Here is a 22,889-nt window from a genome sequence, read left to right on the forward strand (position 1 = left end):
GATGCCAATCCCGGGGTCACCGGGATCCTGGGATTTAGGCAAATCTTTGCCATAATGCGCATGCGACTCTTAGTTGGTGGCTGTGCAGCATGATGTTAGAGGTCGCGCTACACAGCTATGCACTTGCCTGCCCACTCCCCTGCGCCTGCGCCCACTTAAGGACTGCTTCACAGCAGTTCTCGGTGTGGCATCCAAAGGCCAATGCCGGGATTAAGAGTTTTTCGATCCCGAATCTTGGGATTGAAAAAATGGCCGGTGATTGGCCTCCCTAGATGCAATAGAGAAATTCCAACTAGATTCTGATTGGTTGCTATGGGCAACATTCCAACTTTTCACTTTTGGAGCCTTTAGCAAATGTACCCCTGAACAAAACGTTAATAAGACATGACAAAGGTAGAATGGCCCTGTTTGCAAGGGGTGTGGAGTAGCCCGACAGTCGGGATTCCGACAGTCATTAGTCAGACGTCGGAATCCCGACTGCACAGCGTGCAGTAGCGCACGCAGGGGGGGTTTCTGAGTACCCAGAAACCCCCCCCCCAGGAGTCTATGGGTCCTAGGCTGAAATCTGAGGGTCCCCTCTTTCCATGGGTACAAGAATTTAAAAAATCGGCCCTTGGGAACCGGAGATATCTGACTTCAAAGCAGTGGTCCCCATCCAAGCCTGTTAATTTCCCTTCCCAGTCAGATATTTCAGGTTCTGTCTGACTTAGAGTTTTTCTGATGGTATATTCCAAAAGCTGGGACTCTCCCTCTTTGATGGACACTAGAAGCTTGTCTCTACTGTTCCGAGAACCAGAGATATCAGCCTTCCAGCAGCTGGTTACTGCTCCAGCTCCACATACCTGGTATATAGTTTTATATACTCGTTGGCAGATTGCTCTGCCTCCTGAACTCTGATCCCCTAGTCCCCAATATCATTTGGTAGGTGGGATCCTCTAGTTTTTAATTCCATTAAAATCTAAGAAATCTATTTGTGGGAACTGGAGATATCTGCAGTCAAGCAAGCTGTCCTCCCACCAGAAAATATGAATAATAAGCCCACTCCACTATACACCCCTCCTCTGCGTATTAAACATCCTCTACCACCCTGGAAGTTGTGTATCAGGGCCCCTTCATTCAGCCCAATGCCCCCTTCTCCCACCATCTGTGCAGTAAAGGGGAAATTAGTAGAAATTACTGATCCAGGCCCTACATGCTGAGCAGTTGATATAATACCCCCTACCACCCGCAGGACATCAAAGCTTTCCCCACCCCTACCGCTGGTGGATCGGTAGGGGCCCCAATACATTGCTATGCCCAGGGGTCTACACTGCTGTTGACGCCCCTGTATGTATATATATGTATGGTATGTATGTGTATGTATATATATATATATATATATATATATATATATATATATATATATATATATATATATATATATATATATATATTATTTATATACATTTGGTCTATCTATATTACTTTAACTGACCCGGCATATACTGGGTCACCTAAGTGTCCATCTCCGTGCTTTGCTCCGCCCCTCTGGAAACCCCCTTCTGAAAATCCTGCGTTTGCCCCTGGCGTGGGGAGCGCAATGAAGCCCCTTGCGGGCTCGCTGCGCTCGCCACGCTGCGGGCACGGTGGCGAGCTGCGCTCGCCACCTATTTTATTCTCCCTCTATGGGGGTCGTGGACCCCCACGAGGGAGCAGTCGGGATTCCGACGTCGGAGGAATGACTGTCGGAATCCCGACTGTCGGGGAGCCGTCCGGCACCCGTTTGCAAGCTTAAAATCTAAAGACAAGTAGGCATTGATTCACAAGGACAAGGGTCATAGGGTCAACCACTATAGGTCGACATTCACTATGTCGACTTGCATTAAGTCGACACAATCATTAGGTCGACATGGAAAAGGTCAACATTTTTTTTTTTATGTTTCTTGGTGTCTATTTTGACTTAAGTTGATGTAGACACCGTATGATTGTATCATGTCCCCTCGCATTGCTCGCTGTGCTTCGGGAACAAGGCCTCGCTGTGCTCGGCAAAGTATGAAAAGCCACATTTTTGAAGAACAACATTAAAAAACTCATGTTGACCTAATGCTTGTAGCCCTGGTGAGTGCATTCCAGGACAAGTGCTACATATTGTAGATACATTGGTACTTATTTCCTAGCACCGCGCCCGTCGCAGGTGATCACATACCTTAACTTAAGGTATGCGATGGACGCAACCGACGCGATTTCAGGTTTTTTTTTAGCCTTTTCCCCGACGAACGCAGCGAGCCCCGTGAGGGGACGCTTAATACCTGTGAAGTAATGCGCGCCCCCTCTCGGGGCTCGCTGCGCTCACCACGCTATGTAAAATCGACTCCACGCCGACGTGGATAGTGGGGGTATGAAAAGGTCGGAGGACGCTCGCTGCGCTCGCCACGCTTCGGGGTCGGTGGCTCGCTGCGCTCACCACACTATATAAAATAAACTCCACGCCGACGTGGATAGTGGGGGTATGAAAAGGTCGGAGGACACGTTTCGCTGCCCCTCGCGGGCTCACTGCGCTCGCCACGCTTCGGGTTGGCGTTGATCATGGGGTCGCGTTAACAATGGGGGGGGGGGGGCATTTGACCCATCAGGGTTGGGAAACAATAAAAGTTGCGGTCTGGGGGCCATTTAACATTGGGGCCAATGTAAAATCGGGTCTCAGGGACCATTTCACATTGATTCCAATGTAAAAATCGCGTTCATCGCATGCGATTTGGTTGCATGCGATGCGATCGACGCGATTTTTTTGGACCCGATGAATACAATCTTGATCGCAGGCGCCGTGCTAGGAAATAAGTACCGATCCATTTAATGGGCTTTATGATCCAGACCCTCAGCATTTTTTTCCTGGGGTCATCAGGTTGAGTTACTGAATAAAGAGAACATGTAGAGTTATGTGTGGACTGTGTAGAGGGAAGGTCATTAATAGACCAGCTTACAGAGGTTGTGTGGATTGTCCTGGCATAGAATAAACTATGGACTGAACTCCATATCCCTGATTGGACAAGTGTCTATATAACCATGACCAACCAATCAGGAGCTGGCTTTTATATCAGTTAGGTCAGTACATTCTTCTGTAATGATCCCCACTAACATTGAGAAAAGCACAGTGTTTAGTCACCACATGTGGATTACTCCTTACTGTACATTTGCCTTATTGTGAACAGGACATTTTATACTATACTATTGGCCAACACATTTTGTGCTTTTAGGAACTGTGGAATTTATAATGGACTCAAACCATAATTTTTACTTCATGGAGATGAACACGCGCCTGCAGGTGGAGCATCCAGTCACAGAGATGGTCACCGGAACTGACCTAGTGGAGTGGCAGCTTCGGGTGAGTGAAATGGTTTCCTTTATATAGGGAAGTTTGTAATACCAATTCATGTGTGGTTACCGTCACAGTGTAATGCCTCTGGCACACTGAGCAGCTATTTGAAGTTACCGTGCTGCCGGGGAATCGATGGGAATCGCCGTCTAAGGCGCCGTGCACACAGCCAGGGCAGGCACCAGGCTGTTTTAGCGGGGCGCTGCTAGCAGGGCAGGGCGCATTTTGCCCTGTAAAATTTGTACCTAGTTAGTCGACGACCCACACCATGTACAGTAATAAACCTTCTGTAAATATCATATGTGCCAAAAATAGTTGTCAAATTGTAAACCGAACCAGAAGAACCTACAAAACTTTATAAAGAACTGCGTCCTACATCTGCCCATATATATATATTTTTAATGATATTTATTCCTTCCAAAAATATTTGTCTCGTATATGTTTTACCTCGCTGTGTACACACGGTGAGATTTGACATTAGATTCTGACTATATAGTCAAGATTGCATGCAGATCGCACAGGTTTTTTACCTTGCGATCCCGATGCGCGCTCCTGGAACAGCACAAATCGAAACCCAGATAGACAGGGCAGCAATGACTATATAGTGCAGATCGAATGTAGATTGTATGAATTGTATGTAAATAGTACAGAGTTAGCAAAGATTGCTTAGCACTCCAATCTTAAGTCAAATGGCAAGGGAATCTCACCATGTGTACACACCAGAAGGTAAGCACGGTGAGATATGCACTATTTTCTATTTGATTTTGCTTATAGAAGCAAAATCGAATGGGCATCGAATTGTTTTTCTACATTTGATGCAGATTCAATCCCAATTTGCGCTCCGGTGTAGTGTAAATCAAATAGAAAAATAGTCTTGTGAGGCACGACTATAAAGTACAGATCTGTACTACATAGTCAAATCGAATGCATCTTGTGTACCATTTGATTTGATCCCAATCGAATCACAAGCAAAATCGCACTGTGTGTACCCACTATAACACTGTTCCAGCCGCTATTGGAGTTGACCTCAGATCATAGAATGAAACTACACTACAGCATATCATATTTATCCATATATTTTCTATTGTAGTCTATATGAACAAAGATACATTGCTGTATAAATCAGATAATATTAAAAAATGACTATAAAATATGTGATAAAGAATTGTAAGGCAGTTCCCTTCTTTTCTGTGCCATTATGACGTGTAGTCGTGTCCTCTGTGATACTGAGTTGTGATCCCTCCTTTCATATTCAGAAAGCGTTGCATATTGTTTCCTATCTCTTATAATGTAAGGATTGGTTATATCTGCAGCCATAATTTTTTTGCATTTTATTTTCTTATATCATGGAAACAGAATTTTCTTATTTGTTTGCAAATTCTTGTTAATCCGCACAATCTTTGTAACATCTATTAAAAACTCTGATGCATTGTCTTAATTATGGATAAATAACTAAAAATAAATAATAAGGGGTAATAATTATAAGGTAGAAGTAACCCTAGGGTCCCAGTGTGCTTTTAGTCAGAAAAATGCACTTTTTTAATACCGAACGCTATGGAGGCGTCTGTCTCCAAGGAACACTGCACTGGAATGCCTCCCAATTAGGGATGGCCATCGAACATATTCAATGCAGCCGACGAGGGGGATCACAGAAAACAAGCGATCCTCGCTGTTTAACCCCGCTCACTCTATTCAATGTTCCAGGGGAATAATTCCCCCAAACAGTGAGGCTCGCGGCTAATGCAGGGAACCCGCTGCATTTAGCCGCAAGTCTCGCTGTTTATGCGGCCGCATATGCTGATTCCCCCTCGCTTCAAAAACGGAGCGAGGGGGAATTGGCTTATGCGGGGGGCGAGTTGAATACTGACAGGGCCAGCTGTGACAGCGAGCAGGCAGCGCTGCTCACTGTCGCCGCTTGCCCCCGGCATTGAATACACCCCATAGAATAGTTTTGCCATCAATGGGGAGAACCAGATGGTTTCCCGTCATCGGTGGCACAGCTTAACCGAATAGTTTTTTTTTCCTCAAGGGACTGGGACACGAAACATAGCTCTGCTTCCAACCCCCGTGAAGCCCTGCTCCCAGGTTCAGTCAAAGAAAATGGATAACCATCAATGTCTGCTTGCACTATTGCCATCAATGGCAATGGCAACCATGGCCAATCCCAATCACACACAGTCATGATGAATGTTCTGATAGCAGAATGGCAGGACTGTTAAGGCCCCCATACATCGAGGTGATTTGGGCCGATTGCGACCAATCGGCCCGTTAAATCGGACCAAATCGCCTCTCCCTGACATGCGGTCGGGTCCGATGCGTGGTCCCGTGCGCATCGGACCCGACTAGGTGGTCGGACCGGCTGGCCGTCCGACCACCAGGCGGGAAGCAGGGACGCATGCGATCCATCACAACGGATCGCATGTGTCCCTGCCACTGGGAAGGTCCCGGCGGCTTGCAGTCCGTCGGGTGTACGTACACTGCTGCGAGACGTCGCAGGCAGTGTATGGGCACCTTTAGGTAGGCCATGGTCCTCAGTCCTCTAGCTTTATAATGTAGGATCATGGTGTTCTTCAGGGCCCTATAGTAGCCTTCTTTCCTATGGTACAGAATGCATGGTCTCCTTCATAATTTATGCTGCATGACGCCTGTACGTTTTTTCTGTACTGCACTGTCTGAAAGGGGCTCCACATTTACGTTGCAGGTGGCAGCTGGGGAGAGGATCCCTTTAACTCAGGAGGAAATCGCTCTGAATGGGCATGCATTTGAAGCTAGAATATATGCAGAAGATCCTAATAATAACTTCATGCCAGGAGCTGGCCCACTGCTGCATCTCTCTACTCCACCAGCAGAAATATACACACGAATTGAAACTGGGGTCAGACAAGGTGATTTTTCATTTCTGAACTAACCATTTTTAAAACATAATTTTGTCACTGAAATAATTTAATAAGAAGTTATGAAATAGTTACCGTACTTTCCTAATCGCTGCATAGGTCATTTGCTTTATGGAAGATGGATATTTAAATGGTGTGTGTTGCGGACAATAGGCCTAATTTGGTATTCCGTGTAATCTTCTTTTTTTTTCTTGTTTCACAAATGAAAGGAGACGAGGTTTCTGTACATTACGACCCCATGATTGCCAAGCTAGTGGTGTGGGCAAAGGATCGGCAAGCTGCGCTGACAAAGTTAAAGTATTGCTTACGACAGTACAATGTAAGTAAATGTATATACAATTGTAGGTAACCCATCATTATAACACAGTGTATTCTCTGCAATATAGCTACAAATTGCATCTCTTTGGTTATAATGCCAGTTTTGTCAGTGTTTGATGACGCTGCTATAAATGGGGAGCACTGCCGTACAGTAATACACATAAATCAAGTGGCACGGTTACATCAGAATCAGAGCATGGACATTAATAGGTGCAAACTTCAAAACTCTTTCACTGACTGGGGCTGTTACAAAACTTCTGTCTAGATTTGACTTAAATAATTCACCCATCTATGGGGTTTATTCAGCCCCAACCACACAGCTGTGATTTTGCAGGCCAATCGATAATCGTGCAAGCTCCTAGTACACATGTGCGAGGCCGTCCTTTGATGAAATCCAGCAAAGTTTTTAATCATTGGCCATATGCAAGTTGACTGACAGGAAGTCGGGATTTGGGGGTGGAAACCGGTCATTTTCTGGGAGTGTCCAGGAAAGCACAGGCATGCCCAGGAGTTTGAAGGGAAGTAGTGTGACGTTAGCTCCAGACTAGCCTGTTTCTATAGCAGCCGCTGAGTCGGTCATGGACTACGCACAGACTGCACACACTAGAAAAGTAATTTGATGGTGAGCGGCTTGCATATTAATTTACTGGTAATCGCTGATCGCGCACATTTAATACAAGCCATACACAAGCTGTGTGCGCATCATTTCGCAGCCTTGCATAGGGCGGCATTTCCCAATGTCTGGGTGGCGATTACCTGGTTGTAGGGCTCTGCAAATTAACAGCTCAGTGATCAGGTCTGAATAGACCTCAGTGGCTCTGACACAGGAGTGTTTTAGAGCTTCAGAGATGGGGATACTTGGTACGGGGGCCTGTTTTACATATACAGCTCCTATTGTCATCGCATGGAGATTATAACAAACACAAGGATTTCCTAATGCAGCATTTTGACATTACATGTATTTTAATGTTTATATCAGTATTTGTTCACCTGACAATGTAATGGTTGTGATACCGTCGCTACTGTAGGTGAAGAGGTTTAAATGCAAACAACGTTTAGAGACTTGGGGCCCAATTCAGACCTGATCGCAGGGCAAATTTGTTATCAAAATGGGCAAAACCACGCTGCACTGCAGGTGTGGCAGATGTAACATGTGCAGAGAGAGTTAGATTTGGGTGAGGGGAGTTCTAACTGAAATTTAAATTGCAGTGTAAAAGAAAGCAAGTCAGTATTTACTCTGCACAGAAACAAAATAACTCACCCAATGTAATTCTATCTGCACATGTTACATCTGCCCCACCTGCAGTGCACATGGTTTTGCCCATTTTGAGAGCAAATTGTCCTGCAATCAGGTCTGAATTAGGCCGATGGACTGAAATGTTTTCAATAAGCCAGATAGATGTATCTGTACCATATCTGTCCCACTGTAAAATATGAGAACCATTATATTACTTACTATTCTGGGTGGCGTCTTCTGTGATTAATGTAGCTATTCCCGAATGTATTTATTTTTGTTTTATTTTGCTGATCGTTCTTCTCAGTGGGATTAGATTCATTTTATTTATTTACCGTTTCCTATATAGCACAGAAAATTTCATTTTGCTTTAAGATCATTAGATCATCTGTTATTATGAGTTCTATTGGGGCCTACACATGGGGAGATGTAGAGGCATTTTCTAACCGATCTCACTAGATAACTTAGAAAATGCCCTTACAGTACATCTCTCCGTGTGTAGGGGCCATAGCGATGCGTGGCCTCACGCGGCGCTATCTCCCATTGATTAATATCCAGCATGCTAGATAAATCTAGTAATATCACTGGGCAGGGCCAGTGTTCTCACAGGAGAACACCAGGCCTGACAGATCTCTCAGTATACGACGCTGACACATCACTGTGTGCTGAGCGATCAACCAGCACTCAGAACGCTCAGCAAATCTCCCCATGTGTAGGCCCCTTACAAAGCACACACCATTCAGTCTATTTAAACATGATATGATCTTATCTTTGTTTTAGTATATACAGTTGTATTTCCTATCTGTTCCTGTCATGTGCATGAAGCAGTTAAGTGTAGTGCTGATCAACTAGAACAGCCGTATCTTATCTTTTTTTTACATCATGTATTTTTCTTTGTGTTTCTAAATTAACTAAAACTTCAAAAACCGAACATTCATATAGCGATCAGCATAGTAAAAGCTATGGGATACTAAATTCGGGTGCCGTTTTCAGCATTTAAATGGCACCCGATTGGCAACTCGCACCCTTCGGCACTAATAGGATCGACCCTCCATAACTAAATATCCGTAATTACAGAATAATCCCCCCAAAAAACCATGTTTTAAAAAATTTGTAGATGGATTTTAATTCTTTTTGTACCAAGATCCTGTCTGTTACCCCCTGTAAGTAGTGGTGGCAGATGGTCAATAACAGAATTAATGTGATGAACCGAGTGTTTCTTCCCACAGAAGTCCTTGGCCACAGGGAGATCCTTGAGCTCTATGGAGATGTTTTTTTTTATTTTTTTTATTAGTTTAATAGAACCACCTGGCAAACTAATCATTCTGGCATAAAATCCCCTGTGCCAGCTTTTATTACAGCTCGTAGATTTTTATCTACAACTAGTGGTGTGCACTTCTGAAAGCTTCAGTTCTGATGCAATCAATATGCTAACTAAGATCGCTCAACTTGGACCTCTTCCAGAGGATGCTCTTCTGGTTAAACTAAATGTCTCCAGACCCTATAATAACATAACACATGAATCTGCAATGGAAGTATTGACCAGCACAATTTCTAACAATCTATGCGGTTTCCCCCAAATGAATAGCTTTTGTTATTGGTGGATATTATACTGCATAAGAACCAATTCTTTGAAAACTGATTTTATCTGCAGTAGCAATACACAGCAAAGGGCTCATACATGGCACTATCATATACAAGTATCTTTGACTGACTATGAGAATTACTATATCACCACTATCAATGCTCATCATGCACCTGATTACATTATACCTACTTTAAGAAGATGATATATTTATGGTGTGGCTGAGTGGTAAACCTAAACTACTGGGACTATGTAACAAAAGCTGGATACATACTTGTCCAATACTCAGGAGGGCTACCCCAGAGTGACCAGTTGGTGCAACGTTGGATAAGCTTGTATCCTCACTCGAGCAATCCCTTCAGCCGATCATGGTTGCCTGGTCTCTCCAAAACTTCTAGCCGATCATGGTAGCCTGGTCTCTCCAAAACTTCTAGCCGATCATGGTAGCCTGGTCTCTCCAAAACTTCTAGCCGATCATGGTAGCCTGGTCTCTCCAAAACTTCTAGCCGATCATGGTAGCTTGGTCTCTCCAAAACTTCTAGCCGATCATGGTAGCCTGGTCTCTCCAAAACTTCTAGCCGATCATGGTTGCCTGGTCGGGTGAAGTGGTTTTTAAACTTCCTTAAAAACTATGAGATCCAAACGTGGACCAGCTGACTAATATACACTATACAAGGAATACTGTTACACCAGGGCTTTGAATAACAGGGAAAACTGTTATTATCAAATCCGAGGTTTGGTCTCACAAATTCTGGAATATGGAAAAAAAGGAAGGGAAAATAATATAGTTTAATACTATTTAAAATGCCATAAAATAGGCCAAAACTCTATAAAATCTCTTTAATTGTCACACATGAGCAGAATCCAAAAGTGTCTATAAAATAGGAATCACCAGCTAGTGAAAAGAATGGGCTACAGGCATACGCATGAACCACGCAGGTTATCCCAAGTGCAGTCCAGCATTTCCCTCTTGGCTTCAGTTCTAATCCACAAGTACTAGGTTGATTCTGACAACTACACGTTACAACCCTCCCCAGGTCTTACTGAGGATAGCCTATTTTGGAGAAAATTATACATTTGGTGTCCTGTCTTTGTTTTTATATTTTGTTTACATTTTGGACCAGAAGTGCCAGAAAAAAAACAGCAAACATATACAAAAAAGGCATGCATTGTATATAACAAAGAATATATGCTATAACATATCCAAGAAAAGTAAATCATGAAATAAACAAAATAAATATAGAAGACATATAATGCTGCTTTCACAGTGCCTAAACGTTTGAGACCTGGCATTTTGAAAGGGTATTTTAAAGGGTATATTACAGTTTTAAACCCCTTTCACACTGCACATAAATACCGGGTCTCAAGCAGGTTTGCAGTGTGAAAGCAGGACAGACAGTAGCTATAAGACAGCGTAGTTCATATGTAATTAGCCACTCATTACATATGCGCATATGTAATGAGCGCAGTGCATATGAATGAGCCACTCATTACATATGTACATATGTAATTAGCGGCTCATTACATATGCACTGCGCTCTCATAACTACTGCCTGAGTCCTATATACTGGCTCTGAACCGTGTAGGACCGTTTGCAAATACCGATTATTTGTAACCGGTAAATGCAGACTGGTGCTTTCCCACTGCAGCTCTAACCGATTTAAAAGGCTAAACAATTGGCAATATACCGGTTAAGAGCTGCAGTGTGAAAGGGTTATAAGGGTGAGAGGAAAAGATCAATAAACAGTGAAGTGTATCAGGTAAATGTCAGTAAATTAATAAAATGTACAAAATAAAATATATTGAAATATCCGTCTTCAATCAGTTTGATCTGTTTTGTCTTTTCAGATTGTCGGCCTAAGCACTAATATTGATTTCCTCCTCAGTCTTTCGGGAAACCCAGCATTTGAAGCAGGGGATGTACATACTAATTTCATTCCTCAGCATTATAATGAACTCTTTCCCCCTAAGAAAGGAACCTCCAGTGAAATGTTATGCCAGGCTGCACTCGGCCTTATTCTGAAGGAGCAAGTGTTAACAAATGAGTTCAATCTACATTGGGAAGGTTTGTCCCTATGCTTTACTGTAGATGGATGGATGGATGGATAGATAGATAGATGGATTTTCTGTATAGATATTAAGTATATAAAATGAGTCCTCATACAGATGTAGCCCCTCTCATTCACTGCCAGCGCTCACCAGAATGTCCCCACTGGCGGAGAGGGACTCCATTAGACTGGAACGTGCGAGCATCTCACACGCACGTACGTCCCAGTCAGCCGGTGGCTTGGCGGCAGGATCCTGCCCGTCTGCTGCTCCTATGGCCAGCCCCCGCAAGCATGAGCTACACTCCATCTGTATGTTGCAGGAAAAATGTTACAACTATACTAAAATTATATTTTGATCTCCTTTCTTGACAGTCTTCTTAACACAAGAAAGCTGCACAGTTTTCTTTATGAAATTGCAAAGATAACCTTGTACATAAGTCAAACAATCCAGTGGCATTTACATATTAATTCCGTGATTGATGATCGCTATTTTGGCTATATCCACACAACATCTAGTATAAAGACTTTGGGAGGAAATTAAATAGGATAAGAGGATCAGAAAGTGAGAGATTTGGTAAGAAATCACAGGTTTTTGTTTGTTTGTTTGTTTTTTAAATGGGCAATCATTTACACTGCAAAACCTGTTTGATTTTTAATTGTAAAGGATTGCCGCTTTAAAAAACCCTGGAGATTTCTTACCAAATATCTCACTTTCTGAATCTCTCATCCTATTAAATTCCACCCTGGGTATTTAAGAACATGCTTTAACCCCTAAAGCACTAGCTAAATTGGTTATGATACCCATTATGTATTTACCAGACAGTGGTAAGCTTAGTTTGCAGCTTTCAGGTGATCTCATCTTGTGGTTCCCTAAAGACTGCCATCCACTAGTACGATATGGCCACTTTTTATGCAATTCCAATGCATTGCTCCAACAGATTGCATGAAAAATTACAGATTACACGTTCCCATGCACCATTCATCGCAGTCTTAGCCCTGCCATGGACTATCATGAATATTTGTCTAAAGGTGCCCATACACGCACCGATTTTGAGTGCTGTGCATTTTGAACTGCAAGCTGCCATGCGATTTTGGCACTTGAAGTGGATGCAATGCGATGTACTGTACTTTGCGGGTGCGATGCTATGAGATTTCAGCCTCTTTTTTTTTTTTAAGTTAATAGTTACAAATGTACATCGCATCGCATGTACTACTAAAGTGATGCAATGCAATGCAGCACAAAAAGTACTGCCTGCAGATACTTTCTGTGCTATACAATATTGTACCCGCGGGGACGCGCATCGCATCCCCGCAGGTACACGGTTTAATTTATACTGTTTAATGTACCTTTTTGTTATTTCCACTTTTGTCTTTTTTAGATAGATTCTCTCCATTTGCTTCCAGTGGCAGTAGAAGACTGAATATATTATATACCAGAAACCTCACCTTGATGGATGGAGAAAATAGTAAGTGACTTGTGTTTTACAAGTTCATGTATAAAATTGTGTAATTTGCGATACAGCATCCGGTGGGGGCTGGGGATGGTCGCATGTAGGAGCTCCCATCCCCCGGCAAAGGAGAGCTCAGCTCATCGTGGCATGGACGGGGAGGATGCAGGGGGAGACGGTGACCGGAGAGTCCTTGGTGCCGGGTGAGGTGTACTCCGGTCGGAGACTGAGACGCTGCGGCCCCCCAGATGTGGAGATGCCTGGCATGGGGCAGCATCGGCTGCTGGTCTGCCTGCAGGACTGGGCTGCTACGGGTCAGCCTGGAGGTCCCGCTGGCAGCCCGGAGAGTGTGCCCTGCGCCCAGCAGCGATGGGGTAGAGACGGCAGCAGGGAGAGGAAGTCCCGGCGGCCATGGAGTCCGGCCTGGCCCGGAAGTGATGGCGCATCTGTGGGTCACATTGACTGTCCCGGCGACGGCTCTGATGGGATGGGGGCAGCGGCTCAGCCTGGAGATCCCAGGGATGTCATTGCCTGTCCTGGAGGCAATGTGGCAGCAGAGGTGGAACAGGCTGTGGATCCTGGCAGGACCTGCATCACACCAGCATGACACAGGGGCCGGCAGGATACAATCCTGTGTGTAGGCCCCCTAAAAAACATGAATACCGCATGTCGATCTTAACAACGTCGACATTTGACCATGTTGACTTTTCCAAAGTCGACCTTTGGACCCTGTGGACCCTGTGGACCTTACCGACCTTGTGACTGTCGACCATTAGTGGTCGACCATATGATTATAGACCTAGACACTGTAGATCTAATATAACATAACCTTGCTTGCTGTCATCACTGGCCCTATATATACAGTATGTCTGTAATGTTACATACACTGCACCATAGGAAGAGCTAAGTATGCCCCCTCCATGTGCTGTCCACGCATGCTCTGAAAGTTAGCGTTTGGAAATCCTCTTCTAGAAATCCTGCATTTGCTCATGATATTGGCTGTAAATATACATAGAATAATTATAGCTTCCATATAGATACATAGTTTATGTACATTATATTGGGTGTGTTCTAACTGAAATCTAAATTGCGGTGCAAAAAAAAAAAATCTGTCTACAGACTACATGCCAAAGCAGCCAGTATTCACCCTGCATGCAAAATAAGTAATAAATGTATTTGCACATGGGCAAACTAAGTTGCAATGCAAGGGAAGCGAAGTTACTTTTTGCTTTACTCCCATTTCTGAAGAAGGCCCTGTACTGTATATCCAAATTATGTGTCGTCTTTCCAAACCTATCTTTTAGGCTCCCATTCTCCTTCCATTTATTCTACGACTGTCTCCCTGATGCAGTTGGGCCTCCTCTAAAATTAAGTATCTGCACATTGTCAGTCACCTATTGATAATGCTTTTCCTTCCATAGAAGTGGATATGAAAATCAATTACAACCAAGATGGATCATTTGACATAAAGGTAACTGAAGCACCTTATGATAGCGCACTGTAGTGAGCCGTTTCAATAAAAATAAAAAAGAACATTGATTGGGGCTAATTTCAGAAAATGTCAATTGAGCGATTATCGTCTGGCGTTTGTATTGCATGTACACCACCCCAAATTGTGAATGAAAATGCAAACCCTTCACAATCCAGTCACAGATTGACTGAAAGGAAGCCGGTGGAAACATGGCGTTTAATGGGTGTGTTTAAAGAAGGCAAGTGTGCCTAGGTGTTTTTAAGGTGGGTCTCTGGCCTCAGCGCTGACCACTTCCAGCCTGTCTAAATCGCAGATTAGTGGAAGCCAGAGACTTACTCAGCTTTGCACAGACGACAGTTTCCGAAGATTGCAAATTGGTTTGAAAAAGCGATTAGCGAATCCATGGTGAATTAGGCCCATTATTTTTATTTTTACTTCAAATTTGGTCTTCACTGTTATGGAATCGGGATTGATTTGCCTAAAAGTCCTCTTGACATTTTTTTAAGACATTTGCTCTGGTGACTGGTGAATATAAACAGACTGAACCTAATAATGCTTATACAGTTAGTTATATACAAATATAAGTTTTTCTGCTATATTGCTTTTTAATGGAAATTAATTTTAGATTCTGTAGTGTGTAATGCATTTCTCCTTGTTACAGATACATGATCGAGTGCTGAAAGTGTCAGGAGAGCTGGTGAATGAGGGCGGCCTTACTTACCTGAAATGTTCTGTGGATGGCACGCTCTGTAGATCCAAGCTCATCATCATTGATGACACCATACATCTATTCTCAATGGTAACATTGCTATTTTTACTTTGGGCATCATTTTTATTATTGTATTGTAAATAGATTACTCTTGCTGCAGAAATTTGATTTACATTTCTTGCAAGTGAGTGAAAGTTACTGAATGTTAATACTTAAAAGAACGTGCCCAAAACACTCCGGTGCCAAGCTAAAAAAAAGTTCCGGCAATGTAGCATCATGTGTTTAAATGGCATCTCTACGTGGATTCAGTATTGAATCCCGGCGGTCGGGATCCCGGCGTTCAGAATCCCGACGCCGGAATCCCGACAGCCGAAATGCCGACAAGGGGGGGACGTGGATCGCCCCCCCTTGCAGGCTCGCTGCGCTCGCCACGCAGCGGGCCCGGTGCCTCGCTACGCTCGGCACACTAATTTATTCTCCCTCCAGGGGTGTCGTGGACACCCACGGAGGGAGAAAGTGTCGGCATTTCGGCGGTCGGGATTCTGAACGCCGGGATCCCGACCGCCGGGATGGTAACTGCATCCCCTCTACGTGTATAACCATGCAGTCTCCTATATGCCATGTTTAGTGAGAGTGGGTAAACAGAAATGTGGACCATGCCAAGTTCCAAGTTTATCATGTGCACCTAGCTTTGGTTGGCGCAAATGTGCCCTGATATTAATATGGAGTAGGAAACCATGAGTATAGTAGTGGCAATCATGCAGAGATACTGATGTATTACGGTGCATGCAATGTGGAAGCAAATATTGCTGATGTGTGTTTAGCTCTGCACCAGGTTCATTGTCTCCGGCCCACAGAGTGTAGTAACTTCCTGGGTGCGAATTCTGCATCTTGTGGGTTGGGAGATTTATGGAGATCTTTTATCAGGCTGTGCTTGAAAAATGTGAGCCAGGAGCTGATTGGTTGGTCATTTATCTTTCTTCATTTTATCTGTCTCTAAGCTTTGATCAATATTCCCAATAGATTTTAAAGTTTTCTCAAGGAGAGTATTCTCTCTAACTAAGCATTGACACGTGGGGTGAAATGTAATATGATGAGAGATTCAGAAAGTGAGAGATTTAGTAAGAAATCTCCAGATACTCAAACTGGCTTTGCAGTGTAAATGATTGCCGCTTTAAAAAAACTGGAGATCTCTTACCAAATCTCTCACTTTCTGAATCTCTCATCCTATTAAATTTCACCCCTGAAGTCCTGTTATTTTGTACACAAAAAAAATAGCTGTATCATATCAAAGATTTGTTTCACCTAATTTCCTGAAGCAGCTTGAGGTTGAAAGTCAGATATAGAGGTGTATTCAATGCCATGGCCAGATCGGTTTGTACGGAGAGGGTGGCTTATTTTCGGTGAGGAAACGCCATCCTCGCCGACCAACCCCCTTATTCAATGTTTGCCCAGAATCCATGGTGAGGATCCTTAAACGCAGAGGTTCACCACAAGCGCAGAGGTTCGCTGCATTTTGTGGCGACCCCCGCCCTTTTAGTGGGCACACTCGCCATTTCCACGTCGCTGAAAAAAAAACAGGTGGAAACGGCGAGTGAAGGGGAGGGAGTAGAATACTATGATGGCGAACTATCGGCACTGATCACTGTCAGAGCATTGAAGACACCTCATAGAATACTAACTAGAATTGTGTGCAACTAACATGACAACATGTGCACAATAAATGAAGGATGCATTGGATCAGTGTTTTCCAACTCCATTTTTCTGGGAACCCTCTGTTGCATGTTATCCATACTAGTAAAAGTTATCTGTGTGCTATTAAATAAAACAAGACTGACCTGAATAACAAATTACCTCAAATTTTATATAAAACATCTGTTTATTACACACTATCAAACACATTAATATGAATATTATTACAGTTCTGCACATATATATCATGCCCAGCTACACCAGGGGCCGTAATATACGGGGCTGGGTGATGAAGGCTGATATTTCTAAAAAAAACATCTGATACATCAGGTGAAACATTTTTATTTGCCAAAAATGGCTGTTTCAGATGCCTGAACTGATTAACCTGCCGCTCTTTAGTGGTGGGTGACCGTTGCAGACATCCATACAGTGGGAAGAAATTCACAATACATTTTTGCTTGTCACGCGCTACTAGGTTTCTAATTTATCTGATCACATGTCTGTGTGGACTGAGCTATGTCGGCAAGGCAGACCGCACTTCTGGTTAACATGTTGCTTTTTTCTTTTAAATTATCTTTTTTTTTTTCAACTTTTCCTTAGTTTGAGCATTTCTATGTGGTATAGGATTGGAAAGAGTAACCTGTGCCAAGCACAGTGGTAGTGGAGTGGGGCACTTTGCCTGAAGCGGTTACGGTATAAAACATAGACTGACTCATGATAGACAGTCATATGGTCAACCACTAATTGTAGACAGTCACAAGGTCGACAGGGTCTAAAGGTCGACAGGTAAAAGGTCGACAGACAAACAGTCGACATGGAAAAAGGTCGACATGAGTTTCTAATGTTTTTAGGGTGTCTATGTTGACATAGGTCGACATGGACTCTATCTAAGTGTACCGCGTCCCCTCGCATGGCTCGCTGCGCTCGCCATGCTTCGGGCTCGGTGCCTCTCTACGCTCGGCACACTATTTTATTCTCCCTCCATGCTCTAGTGCAGTGATTTTCAACCTTTTTACCTTGCAGCACACTAAATAAGATTTTCAAATTGCCAAGGCACACCGTGAGATCCCCACAGGGCAAAACATATTGGCCCCCACAGGAAAAATCCAAACCTATTGGCCTCCATATAAAAAACAATCACACTGGTCCCCACAGGTAACAAAACTAAAATACATTGACCCTTTACATGAAAAAAAGAAACCAGTAAATAACAGTTGAACTGGTGGTGGCTATAAACTGGTTTGGGCATCTGTAGATCTGGGGGCACACTTGGGAGCAGCTCAAGGCACACTAGTGTGCCACGGCACAGTGGTTGAAAAACACTGCTCTAGTGGATGGTAGGGCATGAAATACTGCCTGTCGGCACATGTCGGCTGAAAATGTTGCCCACAAAAATGCATGTCTACCTTTTTTCATGTCGACCTTCTGACATGTCAACCTTTAGACCATGTCGACCTATTGTGTGTCGACCTTTAACCCATGTCGACCTTTTGACTGTCGACCATTCGTGGTCGACCATATGACTGTCATGAGTCAGTCTATGATCAGTCCGGATACCGCCTGAAGCATGGCAAGCCGAGAAGTACACTAATTGGGAGTTACATGGTTTAAAAATGTAAATGGCCCCCATAAAACTTTTGTTGACTATTTCCATATTAACCTTTTGACTGTTGACCTATTGTGTCTATATTTGACATGTTGTCTATTGAGCCTGTTGACCTCTTACAGTGTGAACCTATGATCCACACCCTCTCGCCAGTGTAACTGCCAGCTCCGTATAAACCACACAAGCTACTGCATGTGGGCTAGACCTACTGCGCACAGAATTTGTCCATGAAGTATTGCAGCATACCTAGAAGCTGAGTCTAATCTGTCATATTCTCATATAAAACTGTATTCTGTTCCCGCTGCAGGACGGCAATGTTCAGCTGAGCATCCCAGTCCCCAAATATCTGTCAGAAGTTAGCACATCAGGAACACAAAGAGGGGCGGTAGCTCCGATGACTGGAACTATAGAAAAGGTAATGGCCAGACTTCGCATTGTTCAGCAGGGATTGGGAAAACTGTACGTAAGATGTTTTTTTTTTTTTTTTTTCATGCAACAAATGCTGATAAGTTGTGTTAATGGGCCCGAATCAGACCTGATCGCACAGCTGCGAATTTGCAGGGCAGGCAATTATCGATGAAATGCACATGCGGATTGGGCGCAGTGTGTGACACCAAAGCTGTGATCAGGTCCTGCAACCTTTTCTGTTCTTTGGCTGTACACAAGGTGATTAGCATGCAGTGGGCATGTGGGGGTGGGAACTGGCTGTACACAAGGTGATTAGCATGCAGTGGGCGTGTGGGGGTGGGAACTGGCTTTACACAAGGTGATTAGCATGCAGCGGGCGTGTGAGAGTAGGAACTGGCTGTACACAAGGTGATTAGCATGCAGTGGGCGTGTGGGGGTGGGAACTGGCTGTACACAAGGTGATTAGCATGCAGTGGGCGTGTGGGGGTGGGAACTGGCTGTACACAAGGTGATTAGCATGCAGTGGGCGTGTGGGGGTGGGAACTGGCTGTACACAAGGTGATTAGCATGCAGTGGGCGTGTGGGGGTGGGAACTGGCTGTACACAAGGTGATTAGCATGCAGTGGGCGTGTGGGGGTGGGAACTGGCTGTACACAAGTGATTAGCATGCAGTGGGCGTGTGGGGGTGGGAACTGGCTGTACACAAGGTGATTAGCATGCAGTGGGCGTGTGGGGGTGGGAACTGGCTGTACACAAGGTGATTAGCATGCAGTGGGCGTGTGGGGGTGGGAACTGGCTGTACACAAGGTGATTAGCATGCAGTGGGCGTGTGGGGGTGGGAACTGGCTGTACACAAGGTGATTAGCATGCAGTGGGCGTGTGGGGGTGGGAACTGGCTGTACACAAGTGATTAGCATGCAGTGGGCGTGTGGGGGTGGGAACTGGCTGTACACAAGGTGATTAGCATGCAGTGGGCGTGTGGGGGTGGGAACTGGCTTTACACAAGGTGATTAGCATGCAGCGGGCGTGTGAGAGTAGGAACTGGCTGTACACAAGGTGATTAGCATGCAGTGGGCGTGTGGGGGTGGGAACTGGCTGTACACAAGGTGATTAGCATGCAGTGGGCGTGTGGGGGTGGGAACTGGCTGTACACAAGGTGATTAGCATGCAGTGGGCGTGTGGGGGTGGGAACTGGCTGTACACAAGGTGATTAGCATGCAGTGGGCGTGTGGGGGTGGGAACTGGCTGTACACAAGGTGATTAGCATGCAGTGGGCGTGTGGGGGTGGGAACTGGCTGTACACAAGTGATTAGCATGCAGTGGGCGTGTGGGGGTGGGAACTGGCTGTACACAAGGTGATAAGCATGCAGTGGGCGTGTGGGAGTAGGAACTGGCTGTACACAAGGAGATTAGCATGCAGTGTGGGGGTGGGAACTGGCTGTACACAAGGTGCTTAGCATGAAGTGGGCGTGTGGGGGTAGGAACTGGCTGTACACAAGGAGATTAGCATGCAGTGTGGGGGTGGGAACTGGCTGTACACAAGGGGATTAGCATGCAGTGGGCGTGTGGGGGTGGGAACTGGCTGTACACAAGGTGATTAGCATGCAGTGGGCGTGTGGGGGTGGGAACTGGCTGTACTCAAGGTGTTTAGCATGCAGTGGGGGTGGGAACTGGCTGTACACAAGTGATTAGCATGCAGTGGGGGTGGGAACTGGCTGTACACAAGGTGATAAGCATGCAGTGGGCGTGTGGGGGTGGGAACTGGCTGTACACAAGTGATTAGCATGCAGTGGGGGTGGGAACTGGCTGTACACAAGGTGATAAGCATGCAGTGGGCGTGTGGGAGTAGGAACTGGCTGGACACAAGGTGATTAGCATGCAGTGTGGGGGTGGGAACTGGCTGTACACAAGGTGATTAGCATGCAGTGGGCGTGTGGGGGTGGGAACTGGCTGTACACAAGTGATAAGCATGCAGTGGGCGTGTGGGGGTCGGAACTGGCTGTACACAAGGTGATTAGCATGCAGTGGGCGTGTGGGAGTAGGAACTGGCTGTACACAAGGTGATTAGCATGCAGTGGGCGTGTGGGAGTAGGAACTGGCTGTACACAAGGTGATTAGCATGCAGTGTGCGTGTGGGGGTGGGAACTGGCTGTACACAAGTGATTAGCATGCAGTGGGCGTGTGGGGGTGGGAACTGGCTGTACACAAGTGATTAGCATGCAGTGGGCATGTGGGGGTGGGAACTGGCTGTACACAAGTGATTAGCATGCAGTGGGCGTGTGGGGGTCAGAACTGGCTGTACACAATTAGCATGCAGTGGGCATGTGGGGGTGGGAACTGGCTGTACACAAGGTGATTAGCATGCAGTGGGCATGTGGGGGTGGGAACTGGCTGTACACAAGGTGATTAGCATGCAGTGGGCGTGTGGGGGTGGGAACTGGCTGTTTCATGGGAGTGCCAAGAAAAAGGCTGGTCGTGCCACAAAAGAGTTACTGGGAAAACGCAGGTGTGCCTGAGCCTGTTTGTGACGTCGGTAGCGGACCGATGTGCCTGTTTTTCATCGCAGCCGCTGAGTAAGTCCTGGGCAACGTGATGCCTGCGATGACTTGTAAAATGTCAGTGTAAAATTCACTTGAGGGTGAGACTGTTAGGAAGAAATTTGGACATATCCTCTCAGGTGTGAATAGATGTGCACCAGTACAAATCCATTCACGCCAGTGAGCACATTAATTCACAAGGCGATTTTTCACTCCAGAATGGCGGCGGCTTAACGGATTGCTAGCTGCAGCAAATTCACGGCCGCGCAAAGAGGTTTGAATAGGACCCTATGTCTTTTCCCATACATGGCCTATTTATAATAGCTTACTTTTTTTAAAGGTGTTTGTAAAAGTGGGTGATGAAGTGGAAGCTGGAGATCCTCTGATGGTCATGATTGCTATGAAAATGGAGGTACGTCTTGCTGTTTTTCTTAATGTTATCATTACACACAGTAAATCAGAGTTGGTCAAACACTAGCACAGAGTTTCCCATACTTCGCCATTACAGTCTAGGTTTTAAGGCTATCCATGACTTAATAAAGATGTTAGTCAATTTGTTTTAACCATCTGGACTCAAGCATGTACAGTAAGTCTGTACTAGCAGAAAGGTAGCAACAGAGAGCACAGATAGCTCCATAGCTGAGCACTTGGTTCACTGCCTGAATTCTATGGGCGCCCATACACGGTACAATTGCCACGTGCAATGCAATGCAATGCGCGCTTCCGCGGACATCCCATCGCACAGTTTAAATAGTATGTGCTGAACATACTTTTTGAACTAGCTTCAGATCACATGCGATGCGCTGTAGTCCAAAACGCATGCAATTATCGCAGCGTGTATGGGCACCTTAACAATATGTTCATCCTGGCATAAAGTTTAGTGATATCATTTTTTTTACATTTTGGTACTTTTGAAAAAGTGCCTATTAATTCCAATCCTGTTTATTCCAGTATTATTATGTAATGTATTGTATTCTGTCTTGGTGCTAGGAAATACATATGCTTAATTATACATTTACGGTATTTCTTTTTAACAGCACACGATAAGAGCGCCAAAAGCTGGCACCATAAAAAAAGTTCACTTCAGAGAAGGTGTCCAAGCCAGCAGACACGCTCCACTTGTTGAGTTTGAAGAAGAAGCCGAGTCAGAATAATTTCTATGAAATATCTGCTTCTTGTGTTATTACAAGAAATTATGATTATATTGTTCCTGTTACTTTAAACATTCTATACTGTTTTACAGACAGCCAAGAAATAAAAATGTTCTTGATTTGAAAATTGTCCATATTATTTTTTGATTTATTACAGTATGTTGACATGTTTGTTCAATCCTAATTTACCAGTGTAAATTAGTATTTTATATACTGATTTTTTTCCAACATCTGTTTTAATGTAGATTATGATATGTAAGCTTGTATTCGATCACTTTTTATTATTATTATTATTATTATTAATAATAATACTATTAATAGTTATTTATATAGCGCACACATATTCCGCAGTGCTTTTAGAGAGAATATTTGAACATTCACATCGGTCCCTGCCCCAGTGGAGCTTACACTCTATATTTCCTACCATTTTTGTTGG

At 44.5% G+C, this 22,889-nt stretch overlaps 1 protein-coding gene across 2 annotated transcripts in view; it reads left to right on the top strand.

Annotated features, from left to right (window-relative positions):
* MCCC1 (methylcrotonyl-CoA carboxylase subunit 1) overlaps window positions 1–22,583 on the top strand; it is a 35,248-nt gene extending 12,665 nt beyond the window's left edge. Inside the window, exons 10-19 of one of the 2 annotated variants that reach the window (XM_083177646.1) lie at window positions 3,234–3,361; window positions 6,054–6,242; window positions 6,461–6,565; window positions 11,232–11,448; window positions 12,811–12,897; window positions 14,301–14,350; window positions 15,012–15,149; window positions 18,665–18,772; window positions 21,643–21,714; window positions 22,340–22,583. In XM_083177646.1, coding sequence (XP_083033772.1) covers window positions 3,234–3,361; window positions 6,054–6,242; window positions 6,461–6,565; window positions 11,232–11,448; window positions 12,811–12,897; window positions 14,301–14,350; window positions 15,012–15,149; window positions 18,665–18,772; window positions 21,643–21,714; window positions 22,340–22,456 — 1,211 coding nt within the window. In that variant the 3' untranslated portion in view covers window positions 22,457–22,583. Of the gene's footprint in view, window positions 1–3,233; window positions 3,362–6,053; window positions 6,243–6,455; window positions 6,566–11,231; window positions 11,449–12,810; window positions 12,898–14,300; window positions 14,351–15,011; window positions 15,150–18,664; window positions 18,773–21,642; window positions 21,715–22,339 lie in introns of both variants that reach the window. The other variant, XM_083177645.1, reaches the window with a different exon arrangement.
* Window positions 22,584–22,889: the final 306 nt, after the last annotated feature.

This window comes from Crinia signifera, chromosome 3 (genome assembly GCF_055691185.1).
Source record: "Crinia signifera chromosome 3, ASM5569118v1, whole genome shotgun sequence".
NCBI classification, from domain to species: Eukaryota; Metazoa; Chordata; class Amphibia; order Anura; family Myobatrachidae; genus Crinia; species Crinia signifera.